Source organism: Elephantulus edwardii, unplaced genomic scaffold, assembly GCF_000299155.1.
Source record: "Elephantulus edwardii isolate Elephantulus edwardi_28Jun2011 unplaced genomic scaffold, EleEdw1.0 scaffold00071, whole genome shotgun sequence".
In the NCBI taxonomy this organism is placed as follows: Eukaryota; Metazoa; Chordata; class Mammalia; order Macroscelidea; family Macroscelididae; genus Elephantulus; species Elephantulus edwardii.
This window is the reverse complement of record NW_006399821.1, coordinates 3,820,061-3,832,735: the sequence shown is the minus strand read 5'-3', so window position 1 is coordinate 3,832,735 and position 12,675 is coordinate 3,820,061. Positions and strand designations below refer to the sequence as shown.

Sequence of the window (12,675 nt, the reverse complement as noted above, 5' to 3'; positions counted from 1 at the left end):
CTGTTCTGTTAAATTTTGTTATTTTGACTGGGGTGAGATGATATCTCATAGTTGTTTTAATTTGCATCTCTCTTAGGGGTAGGGATTTTGAGCATTTCTTCATGTGCCTGTTAGGCATCTGAATATTGTCTTCGGTGAAGTCCCTGTTCATATCCTGTGCCCATTTTTCTATTGGATTATTTACCTTTATCTTGTTGTGGTGTTTCTTTTACTTTTCAAAGAGAGGAGACAACTGTGGGGGAAGGGTGGGCAGGGAGAAAAGTGCAACAATGAATGAATGGAAATCCAAAATCTCTGTAAATGTTCATTAAAATTAAAAAAATAAAATTTAATTTAAAAAAAGGTTGCTGAACTAGCAAGTGTTTTGTTGTGCATATTTTTACCATAATAAAATAAATAACTAATGGCCAGTCCTAGGACACAGTCTCCATGCCTACTGAGTGACAGTCACTCTCTGGCTGCCCCAGGAATCTGAGCTGACTTGCTTCCTGGATGATTCTGAGAGACATTAAAGTTTGAGAACTGCTGTCCTGGGAGTTCAGATCTTGTATTAAACTTATATCCAACATTACACATTTGATAGCACTCTTATTTACATAGTGACCCTTTGCCACCAATTTACCTTGCTGTTTCTTCCCTGTTCTTCCCCTCTAGGCAATGTGGCTGATGTTACAGAATGATGAGCCAGAGGACTTTGTCATTGCCACTGGGGAAGTCCATAGTGTCCGAGAATTTGTAGAGAAATCCTTCCTTCACATTGGAAAAACCATTGTGTAAGTACAGCCATGAGCTGAGTTATGTTCAGTCACCAGACGCAGAAGCACTGATTAGTAAATATACTGGTGCTATTGCCTCAGTTTTCTTTTCCTTTTTCTCCTTCACTCGATACCAAACAAAACTGTCTTAAAGGAAGTACAACCAGGATAGTCTTTAGAGGCAAGGATGGTGAAACTTCTCATATTCTTTGGGCCTGTTGTCTGGACAGGCCAGTCCTGAGAAACAGACAAGCATGCTGCGTAAGTTGGAGGATCAGAGAAAGAGAAAAAAAAAAAACCAACCCTCAACAGAATGAATTGACTAATGACCTTAACAATGGGCTTGAGTATGACAAGAGATCATGAGGATGAAACAGGGTAAGGCAGAATGCAGACCTATTGTTCACAGGGTCCATGTGAGTCATAGTTGATTTGATGGTATCTAACAACCACCACCACCAGGACCTTCACCCTCTGATAAAAAAATTCAGAGAGTTCAGTGAGGATCTGGGACTTTGTCCTTCATGACCTCTAACCTCAGATAGATGTCACGTGCTTTTCAACATCTAAATTCAGTCTTCCACTGTGATGTTACTGTGCTAATTTTCCTCTTATTAGTGAAATGTTGAGATCCATATAACACAACCACACATTACACAATAATTTTTATTTCTTATACTTGAAATCATTAGAAAAAATACTGAAAAGTTTTAAATACATTGCAAAAAATTATCTGTTTCCTGTGGAGACAGTAACTCGCTAATTTGATGCCCTATTATCCTAAATACTTTCATATGAACTTGCTGCAAGCAGTGGCATTCTACTACCAAAATAAAGGATCAAAGGTGGAGAACATTTGCTTTATGATCTTAAACTTCTTTAAATTGAAATCAGAATTGTACTGGAAAAAAGAGAAACTCAGAGATACATTAAACAGAAAAGAGGCTGAGAAATAAACCCTATCTTTAGCCCATTCTTGCAGCCACCATGTCAGTCGATTCACTGATGGCTATCTCTTTTCCATTGACCATTGAATTTCCCAACCATGATGAAGGATGTCTCTGGAGACTGGCCCCTTGCATAGTTAAAACAAGAGGCAGAGGCTAGGCATCCTTACAGCCAAGGAACTCTCTAGTTTTATTTCTTCCAGGAAACACTCCTTTTTCTAGCAGTCCATAATATATTCAGTATTCTTCATAAACACCATAATTCAAATCTATCAATACTAAGGCTGACTATATGCTCAGAATACAGATGGAATAAGTTTATTGAAAGGATTTAAACCTGACACATTCCTTTTCTGATTCTAACCCAAGCAGTATCTGCTTGTTCTGTTTAAAGGACAGCCTCTTCCTCTATGCACTGGTTCCACGTGAGCAGAATTAAGTGTTCTGAGATTTCCATCTTTCAGAATGTTATCTATAGTTTGTTATGACTCACACTGTCAATTGCCTTTTCATAGTAAATAAAACACAGATAGACATCTTTCTAGTATTATTTGCTTTCACCCAGGATCCATCTGATATCAGCAATAAAATATCTTGTTTCATGTCCTTTTCTGAATCCAAGATGAATTTCTGGCAGTTTCTTTTTCATATTCCCTTTGAATTATCTTTTAATTATCTAAAATAAGATTTTGTTTATATGTAATATTAATGTGGCATCAGGATTGGAGGAAGAGTCATTAACAGCCTGCATTATGCAGATGACACAACCCTGCTTGCTGAAACTGAGGAGGACCTGAAGCACTTGCTGCAGAATGTCAAGAATTGCAGCCTTCAATATGTATTGAAGCGCAACATCAAGAAAAAAAAGATTCTTGCCACTGGGCCAATTGGCAACATTATGATAGATGGTGAAGAGATTGTTAATATCTTTAGTTTACTTGCCTGCACAATCAATACTCAGTACCAGCAGCCACACAGTCAAAAGACAAATTGCACTGGGAAAGTGATGTCAGAGACTTCTCCAGAGTACTGACGAGCAACAATGTCAGTCTGGAGACTAAGGTATGCCTGATCGAGGCCATAGTTTTCTCAAGTGCTTGCTATGTGTCAGAAAGCTAAACAATGTTTAAGGATGATAGAAAGAAAATCAATGCTTTTGAGTTGTGTTGCCGGAAAAGAGTATTGAATATACTATGGACTGTCAAGAGAATAAACATGTTCATCCTGGAGACAGTGAAACTAGGCTCTTCCTTGGAGGCAAGGATTCTGAGGCTTCGTCTGATATACTTGGGGCATGTTGCAAGGAGGGACCAGTCCTGAGAGAGGGACATCTTGCTTGAAAGGGTGGAGGGACAGTGCAAGAGAGGAAGACCCTCGATGAGATGAATTGATTCAGTGACTAGAGTAATGAGGGTATGTCAGAGACAATAACGTTGCCACAGGATAGAGCAATTTTCAGGGGTATTATACATAGAGTCTCTCTGAGTTACAAGTGACTCGACAGCACATTACAACAACAATGTTAATGATATTATTCTGGCATGTATGCCTTCTGGTACATCAATGAATGGTCATGTGATATTCTAGGAGAGACTAATTTATAGTGATAGGAAACAAATTCATCCTTGCCTAAGATTGGATATGAGTTTAAAGTGACACAAGAGGACTTTTTGGATTAGTGAAAATGTATCTATTTTATCTTTATTGTGTTGGTGGTTACATCAATTCATGCCTTTTAGAAAACTTGTAAAAACTATATAGTTGGTATTCATTTAAATCAATAAGGTTGATTTTAAAATAATAAAAAGAAAAGAATTTGGAAACCATTTATTGACAGGAAACTTAAATAAAATTTTCTTTAAGCAACAAGTGTTTCCTGCATAACCAGATGGAAAATATCTTTCTGTCAGTCAAAACAGTCCCAGGTCCTGGGTGCTCCTACTCCTTTCCTGTCTCTCTGCTGCTCCTTTCCTCATTCTGGTGGTTACTAACCCCCTCCCCCACCCCCAGCAGAGGAGACCCAGAAAAACCAGTCCAGGCATTTTTCACTGAAACGTATTTCAAATTGTACCCAATGGCTTCTTTTAAAAGTGTTTTCATCTTCCTTATTATTTTATATAACAGATTAAACCAGAGCCTAAGACTTTAGTAATATATCAAAACATTTTGCTTATGGCATATAACATTTTGTTCTTTTAAAAAAATGTTTTTAAGTTCTTTCAGGAAAGAGCAATAGCTGTGAGCAACTGATGGTTGTAGGGGAATAAAGGCCTTGCTTTGCCCTTTAGTGAATCTTCTTGGTGGCAGTAAACCAGCTGAGGAGCTACTGCACTGCCCTGGAAAGGCTGTGCTATATGTAAGCCCTTCCTTTGTTTCTGTCTCAGTCACACACGCTGAGTCTTGAGTGCAAACGTTCACAACACATATTCTTCATAGCTTGACCAAAAATATAAATTCTTTCTCAAGGCTAGATAATAAAATCATGATGGCTTTGTAAGTGCTTTCTGACATTTATGTTTTATTGTTTATTTTTTTTCACTTCCCTTCCTCTGTGTCTTCCTTGGGCCCTGCATCAGCATACCAATCTCAGCTGGAAGGAGAGTCAGAAAGCCACAGGCAATCCATGTGAGGGCCAGGCTGCACCTCGGCGCCAAGCTCGGTGCAGCTGGTGAACTTTTGACAGGGCCAGTGAGTCTGTCCTGGGAACAGTGTCTTCAAGTCAGTATCCAGGCAGACGAACAAAGAAAGCACGCTGTGGTCTGACCAGATCTTAGAAGACCAAAGATAACTTTTTACTTTAGTAATATTAACTTTATTACAATTGGAGAAAACATTTTTTAATAACATTTCAGCAGTACATGCCTCTCGCTCCCAAGGATGCCACTGTAATTTATTTCATGACTTGCTCAGTTTGGCTCCTAAGCCACTTGTCCATATCTGCAAAAATTGCTGCAGAGCACTGTGAGTGGGAGAATAGCTCTAGTGCCACATTCCCAGCTTTCAGTCCCATTTCTTCAGCTTCATAAGGGAGCTATTTAGTCTGTACCCCCACTTCACAACCGGAAAATAAGAGTAACAAGACTACTCACACAAAGGGATTACACAAGGATCCAATGAGTTAATATATGTTTAGGAAGCCCCCAGAACAGTACCTGATACATCCTAATCTCCAGATAAGAATTTACTATTAGTGAAATGGGTAATTGACAGTGACTGTAGTAGGCAAACAAAGTGTGAAAGCAATATGATCAGGCAATTTAACGTGCGTGGTGACAGGAAACAGGAAGTCAAACTGATGGGTCATGTTCTTATGCTCAAATGGCACTTATCATTCAGGAGAAAGAACAAATTTTTTTGATGCTTGTTTATGAAGGTTTCAGTTTGACAAAGATCCTCTCCCACAATTCACCATTTATCATAATTGTAAGATAAAGTCAGCTCCAATTCATAGCTATTGTCTAATAAAACAATTGTCAAACTATTTATTGTCTAGTAAAACAGAACATATTCCATGGTGCTGTGCCATCTCCTTGTAGTGTGGTAAGTTGTGTGCCTGGTTTTGAGCATCGGGTCAGTCTAACTCATTGAATTCCCTTCTTAGCTAATTCTCTACCAACCATGATAGCTTCCGAGCTGTTGGTCTTTGCTGACTATCCAAAATAATCTAGCTGAAGCCTCACCATTCTCACTTCTAAGGAACATTCACCTTTTCTCTGAGATATGTTTGTTCTTCTGATCCACTCACTGCTGTCTAGTTGATTCCAATTTACAGCAACTCTACATAATAGAGTAAAACTGTCCTGAAGGGTTTCCAAGTTTGTAAATTTTTCATTAATTTTTTACTGTGACTTGAGTGAGGGTTTACAAAGCAGATTGGTTTTTTTGTGCATATCTTCATTTATAACAATTATAATACTAAAGAGACTTAAAATGTGTTTCACAATTTATATAAATATAAAATTGATACAGGTATGAGCTGTCGAAGTCTTTGACATGAATTTAGTAACTTTTGCTTTGAACTTATTCGAAATAGCATATTAACTTTTTTAGGTTAATAGGAGACATTTAAGGGAACAGGTCAGTACCATATTGAGACAGATTCATGCATTTCTTTATGGTTTTAATCACAAGGAGACAAATGGGACAAAGATTCTGCCTACTAGCATCAGCCATTCCATGACTGCTGCTGTTGTTGTTAGGTGCCGTCTAGTCAAGTACATCTCATAGTGACCCTGTGAACATCAGAGCTGAACCCTCTCCTGTCCTGTGCCAACCTCTCAGTCTCTGACACATTCAAACCCATGGCTATCTATAAATACTATGTCAATCTCAATCCTGCTGGTTCAGGACTTTTCTCTCTTTCTCCATCTTCCCTGTCTTTCCAAGCATCATGTCTTCTTCCAAGGAATAGCCTCTCCGAGAAACATGCACAAAGTATGCAAAATAAAACTTTATCATATTTGCCTCCAAGGAACACTATGGCTGCGCCTTCTCCAAAACAGATCTATTTGTTTTTTTGGCAGTCCATGGGATATTCAGTATTCTTCTTTACCAACAGGTCAAAAGCATCAATTCTTTCTTTTGTGTTATTGTTATTCATTGTCTAGCTCTCAACAACTTACCAAGTAATTGAAATGGCCATGGTCTGAATCAAGCACGCCTTGGTCCTCAAACTAACATTATTGCTTCTCAGTAGTTTGGAGAGTTCCCTGGATGCTAGGCTCACCCAAAACACAAAACACTTCCAGAGATTAGCATGTGGAAAATAGCAGTTTGCATTACCTACAAAATGAAGGAGATAGCCTATCAGAACAGCTCTAGCCCCATTTTTCAGCTAGTCCCCCTTAAGCTCAAAATTACTTTCCAAGTGTGTGACACTTTGTAGCATAGGCCAGCAACTCAGAGGACCTTGTGTCATGCCTGACTAAGTGGGCTTGTAGGGTGGGCTGAGAAATTTCACTGCATGTGCTCCTACTTAGAAACATGGCCAAGGGACCCCAGGATCACCACCCTTCACTGTTCTACACCAAAGCCAGTGTGCATTGCTTTGCAGAGTGCAAAATGGGCAAAAAGGCAGGGATTGTTCTTTCTTTTAATGCCCCCAGAGAGGAGCTCGAGGTAACTGGTTCTCCCACACTTGAAATGCTGATAGGAATTAAGATAATGTTTGTGGATTGAATTGCTGAGATTAAGAAACCTATTTAGGCTTTTGTGTTGAGAAGGCACGCTTATTACACTGCTTTTCTGCTAAGCATATTTGGAGGGGGGCAACGGGAGAAAGTGCATGATGAAATTTTTTGTGTTGTATTTTTTTCCATTTCCCATCAACTTATTGTGAAGTAATATGAAAAGGAAACTCTTTTCTCCTACAGGTAAAGTGAGGGGTAGAATAAACCAAACAAGCAAACACTTGTCTTGACTAATTTTCTGTCATTAATCTTGTTCCATGTTGAGAGTAGGGTTGTAAGAACAGCCTACAAGTATGTGAGAACTTGGGAATCTCACGAAGTGTATGCTGCAGGGGACAGAAATGTTTCAGGCAGTTTGCAGTATTCTGTCACATTTGTGAATGGAAAAATTACTTTAAAAATGACACATTTCTAAAATCTCATTGGTTGACAGAATAGAGTAGGTGGTGCTCATACACATTCCTCCCTTAATTTGAAAGTGTTTTGTGGTGGGTGGATTTCTGACCTTCCCTGGGCCCTGGAGAGAGCTCTGGAGTTGTTGGTGTCAGATACCATCAACTCAGCTATGACTCCTGGCCCCCTCCTGCACCCTCCTCACCGTCTCTGATGGGCTTGAGTCCATTGTTACAGTCACTGTGACAATCCATCTCCTTGAGGGTCTTCATCTCTTCCTCTGACCCTCCACCTTTCCCAGACTCATGTCTTTTTGCAGACTGCCCTCTCCCAACAACATTCCCAGAGTGTGTGAAATGAAGTTGTTTGTCTCAGTGGAGCACCCTGGTTGCCCTTCTTCCAAGAGAGATTTGTTTGTTCTCATGGCAGTTCATGAGATATTCAGTGTTCTTCTCCAGTACCACAATTCAAAGGCATCAATTCTTTACTATTCATTGTCCAACTTTTATATGCATAGGAAGCAAACAAAAATATGAAAAAGAACTTGTTCTTTAAACTGTCATTACTGCTCTTGAGTACTTTAGAGAGGTCCTTGGCAGTGGGTATTCCCTGGGGAGAGGATGTGTGAAAAGGCTTCTAGCAGACTTTCCTCTTTCTTATATAGGATGCTCCCTCCTCCCCTTCTTCCTCACACTTCCCCACACGGCTCCTTCTCATTGCTGTCCACTGGAGTCCCACTCCTAGCTGACCCTCCAGCAGTTTCCAAGGCCATAAATAGTACAGTAGGAAACTGCCTATGTTTCTTCTGAGAAACAGGAAGCGGATTCCAACCAGCAAAGAAGCTCAGTGTCTGGGTTAGCAACTCTCTATGGACTGAACCACCAGAGCGCCTTTTCCAGTGGATTGTTGTTGTTGTTGTTATGTGCCGTCGAGTTGTTTGCAACTCATAGCGATCCTATGTACAATAGCTCTAAATTCTGTTCTGTCCTGTGCCAATTGCACTGTCTCCGATACACCCATCCCAATTACCCCAGTCACTGAATCAATCCTCCTCATAGAGGGCCTTCCCCTCCGGTGCTGTCCCTCCACCCTCCTAAGCATGATGTCCCTCTCCAAGGACCGGTCACATGTCCAAAGTATGTCAGATGAACACTCAAAATCCTTGCCTCCAAGAAGCCACCTGGTTTAACCCTTTCCAGGATGAACCTGTTTATTTTCTTAGCAGTCCATCGTACACTCAATATTCTTCTCCAGCACCACAGCTCAAAGGCATCAATTCTCCTTCTATCCTCCTTAGACATTGTCCAACTCTCAGATGCATAACAAGTGGTAGCAAAGACCAGGGCCTGTATCAGGCGCACCTTGGTCTCCAGAGAGACACCATTGCTCTTCAGTTCTTTGGAGTGGTTCCTAACAGCAGACTTTCTAATCGTGATACATTTTTTTTTAAATTTCCTGGCTACTGGTGCCAAGAGTGTTGACTCTGGAGCCAAGCAAACTAAAGCTGTGAACAATCTCAATCTCTTCACCATCCATCCTGATGCTGCCAATTGGTTCCAGTTGAGACAGGTTCTTAAAGCAGAGGTTCTTGATGGGTTGAGCACCAAGGTAGCTGAGATATATGTGTTGTCCTATTAGGCCAAAATTTAATGTATTTGGTTCTAAGAAGCCCTGGTAACTGGGTGGGAACCAAAAGATTGGCAGTTCAAACCCACCAGCGGTACTCTTGGGAGAAAAATGGCTGGCATTCTGTCTCCATGAAGATTGTTGTTATTAGGTGCTGGTGAGCACAACTTGCAACCCTGTGAACAGGTGACCTAAACCCTGCCCTATCCTGTGCTATCATTAGCCTCTCTGACACTAGAGCTCATTGTTGAAGTCACCATGTCAATCCATCTCGTTGGAAATCTCCTCTCCTTTTCTGACTCTCCGTCTTTCCAAGTATGATGTCCATTTCCAAAGAAGAGCCTCACCTAGCTACATATACAAAGTATGAATCACTATCTTTGCTTCCAAGAAGCATTCTCACTGTACTTCTTTCTAGGACATAGCTGTTTGTTCTTTTGGTAGTCTATGTAATATTAAGGTACACTTGGTTTAGGCCATGGTCTTCTCAATCACCTGCTAGCTATGCATCAGAGAGCTGGACAGTGAATAAGAGTGACAAAAGAAGAACTGAAGTGGTGTTCGAGAAGAGCACTGACTCTCACATAAAGATTACAACCTAGGAAATACCTGGGAATAAAGCCCCAAACTATAAAGCTCATCTGAGACAAACTGGGATCAAGTTTCAACCTAGTTGATGGTATAAAGAGACTGCCAATTACAGCCAGAAATGCATAATCTGAAGAAGATAAAACTGGTGAATGGGACCCTTGAAAGATTAAATCTCTGTGTGCATCAAAAACATTATACAACATAGTGAAAAGAAAACCTACTAAATGGGGGAAAAAACATTTGGCAATACCATTTCAGACAAGGGTCTCATATGAAAAGTTTACAGAATCCTACAAGGACTCCACAAGACAAAGACTGATAACACAAAATGGGCAAAAGACGTGGAAAGAATTTTCACAGAAGAAGATATTAGAATGGCCAACAACAGACACATGAAGAAGTGCTCCAAATCACTAGAGACGCGAACCAAAACCACAATGAGATACCATCTCACTCTAGTAGCAGTGGCACAATTTAACAGGACAGCAAGTAATAAATGTTGGAGAGGATGTGGGGAGATAGGAACTCCTTTACATTGTTGGTGGGATTGTAAAATGGTACAACCACTTTGGAAGTCAGTTTGGGCACCTCTTCAAAAAGCTGAACATAGAAATTCCATATGGCCCAGCTATTCCACTGCTTGGAATATACTCTGAGAGAATGAGAACTGAGGCACAAACAGATGTTTGTACACCATTGTTCATAGCACTGTTATTTACCGTCACAAGGACATGGAAACAGCCCAAATGTCCAACCATAATCAAACAATTGAGAAATTATGGTACGTTCACATGATAGCCTACTACACAGCACGCAGGAGCAATGATTTTGTTAGTTACTGCCTAACTTGGGAGGGACTAGAGAGCATTATGCTGCATAAATTCAGTCCCATAAGTACAGTATTGTATAAGACCATTATTATAGAACAAGTATGAGGATTCAAGGCGGGGGGGGGGAGTGGAGGGACGGGGTAAACTTAGGGTCCCACAATTTGATGGGTGAAGAAGGGGGATGTGAAGGAAATGGGAAAGATCTGGTGTGAAAAACAATGAATATGAACTTTGTAAATAAACCAGTATAAAGTAAAAATGCAGAGGGGGAAAGACATGAAAGCACTGACAACTTCAATCTAAGAAACTTGCTAAATTTTCCCTAGATGTCCCTCTGTCTAGCTGAGTTAATAAAAACCTGTGACACGGAGAATAGAAATATAGTTTGTTTACATCATCATTGAGAACGCTCCCATCAGAGCTACTAAAATCAATTATCGTGAGAAAAATCAATCACTATAAGGAAAGTTGCCCAGGAAAACGTATTTCTCAATGTCGGTACTATAAGAACTGTCTGGAGATGTTCCAAATAGACTCCAATTTTCAGCAAAATCAACGTTCCTTTTAGTAAAGAGAATTAGACTTTTCATGTAAACCTCAAGAGTCTCTCTCTTTGCCCTTCTCCCATTTTCTGCCTCTCTTCCATTTTCCTGTCCTCTCTCACTTTACTTCTCTCCTCTTTGTCTCCCCCTTTCATCTCTCTCCCACTCCTAGAAATTCACACATTCCTATATTTTTTCCTCTGTCTCCCCTACCTTCCTCCAAGACCTATTATAATGTTATATTTATAAACTTCAAAGATACATGGATCTATAATGATAACAACCAAAACATAACACCCAAAAGCCATGGGTACCTTTATTGAGACAACACACTTTTGAGTCATCAGCATAAGATTTCATCTGAAGCCTGATACCATGTTGTGTATTGGACACTTGGACAAATTGTTTTCGTTTCATATATGGAAGTCCAGTGGGTAATAGGTCAATTCCATCTAAATTCTCTCATTAAGGATCTATTTGACCATCAAGTTTTTTATTCCTTCATAATTCGCTTGATTAAACAGCCAACATAGTACCTAGTACTTTGTAGCCAGTTTGTGTGTACTCTGCTCCCTCATTGTTCTCAAAGTCAAGTCATCCAAATGAATCTGAAAGTAAACCCTTGCCTTTAATAAATGAGAACTCTGCTTGGCATGGCTATTATTAAGAACCTATTATTTAGAAATATGTACACTGTACAAATTCATTGTATCAGAACTGGTATAATAACACCATGATCAAAATTGGACTGATTTCCTCAAAAAAGGTAGTCTTAAACTGGCTCTTTAGCAAAGTTGTTGTATACTGTGTAGATGAGACAAATGTATTTTCAGAAAAGGAAAGAAGTTTCTGAGTGAATGGAATAATGAGGAAAGCATGGTGGGTGAGATTCTTATTGTACATGAGTGATGGGCAAGCTGGAAAGGCAACTGTACCAGACTGGCTGTGTTGGGTCCTTGAAGAGAGACACATATTGCTCCCTCTCAGTTACTTCTCATGCATCCTACCCTTGCCTCTTTCTCTTTGGTGCTACCATTGCCATCGCTTTCCATGGTCAATGCCCTTTAGCTTTAAACTCCTTAAGGACAGACTGTCTAGCTTACTTTGCCTGTATCATTAGCACCTGGCCTACCTTTGGGGCTGGCATGGTGGGCCTAAGGGAAGATTTACGAAAGGAGGGGTAAGGGTAGATAAAGTTGGGCAGAGGTGGACCAGGGTTGTAACTCCCGTAAGGATCTTCATCAGTGGCCTTTGACCCAGTGGCCCCTGCTAAGACTGCCTCACATTCTTCTTTTGTCTGTGAAGTAAGAGGGAGTTCTGGTGACTTAATGGTAAGGAATTATACTGCACAAAAGTATATGGTTCAAATCCACAGGTTGCTCCTGCAGGAAGAAGATAGCAGTCTACTCCAGTGTGATTGACAGTTTCTGAAAATCACACTAGAGAGCCAGTTATGAGATGGTTTTGACTTGAGGGCACACAAAAACTATAAAGCAATAGAAACTCTTTCCACATTCTTTGGGAGTAGATAGTATGTCCCAGCTGAAGTTCCTTGAGTCAATAAAAAGTAGAGCAAGTGAAGTATGTTTAGCAGTCCATATAAAGATGATATAGAAATGCCAAAGCTTCATTATGTTTATCGTAAGAGTACGGAATAAGGGTTGCAGAGTGGATTATATTTGGGGTTGGGAGTGTGGTTGGGAGATGTGTGTGTGTGGGGGGGTGGATTGTGTACCAATGAGGGAGTTTTTCTTTTGCTTTTCAAGGAAAATGGGGGGGCGGGGAGAAGGGTGCAACAATGA

At 40.2% G+C, this 12,675-nt stretch overlaps 1 protein-coding gene across 1 annotated transcript in view; it reads left to right on the top strand.

Moving 5' to 3' along the window:
* GMDS (GDP-mannose 4,6-dehydratase) overlaps positions 1–12,675 on the top strand; it is an 844,904-nt gene that overhangs the window by 649,927 nt on the left and 182,302 nt on the right. The window contains exon 8 of the mRNA XM_006888703.1: positions 655–773. Coding sequence (XP_006888765.1) covers positions 655–773 — 119 coding nt within the window. The remainder of the gene's footprint in view (positions 1–654; positions 774–12,675) is intronic.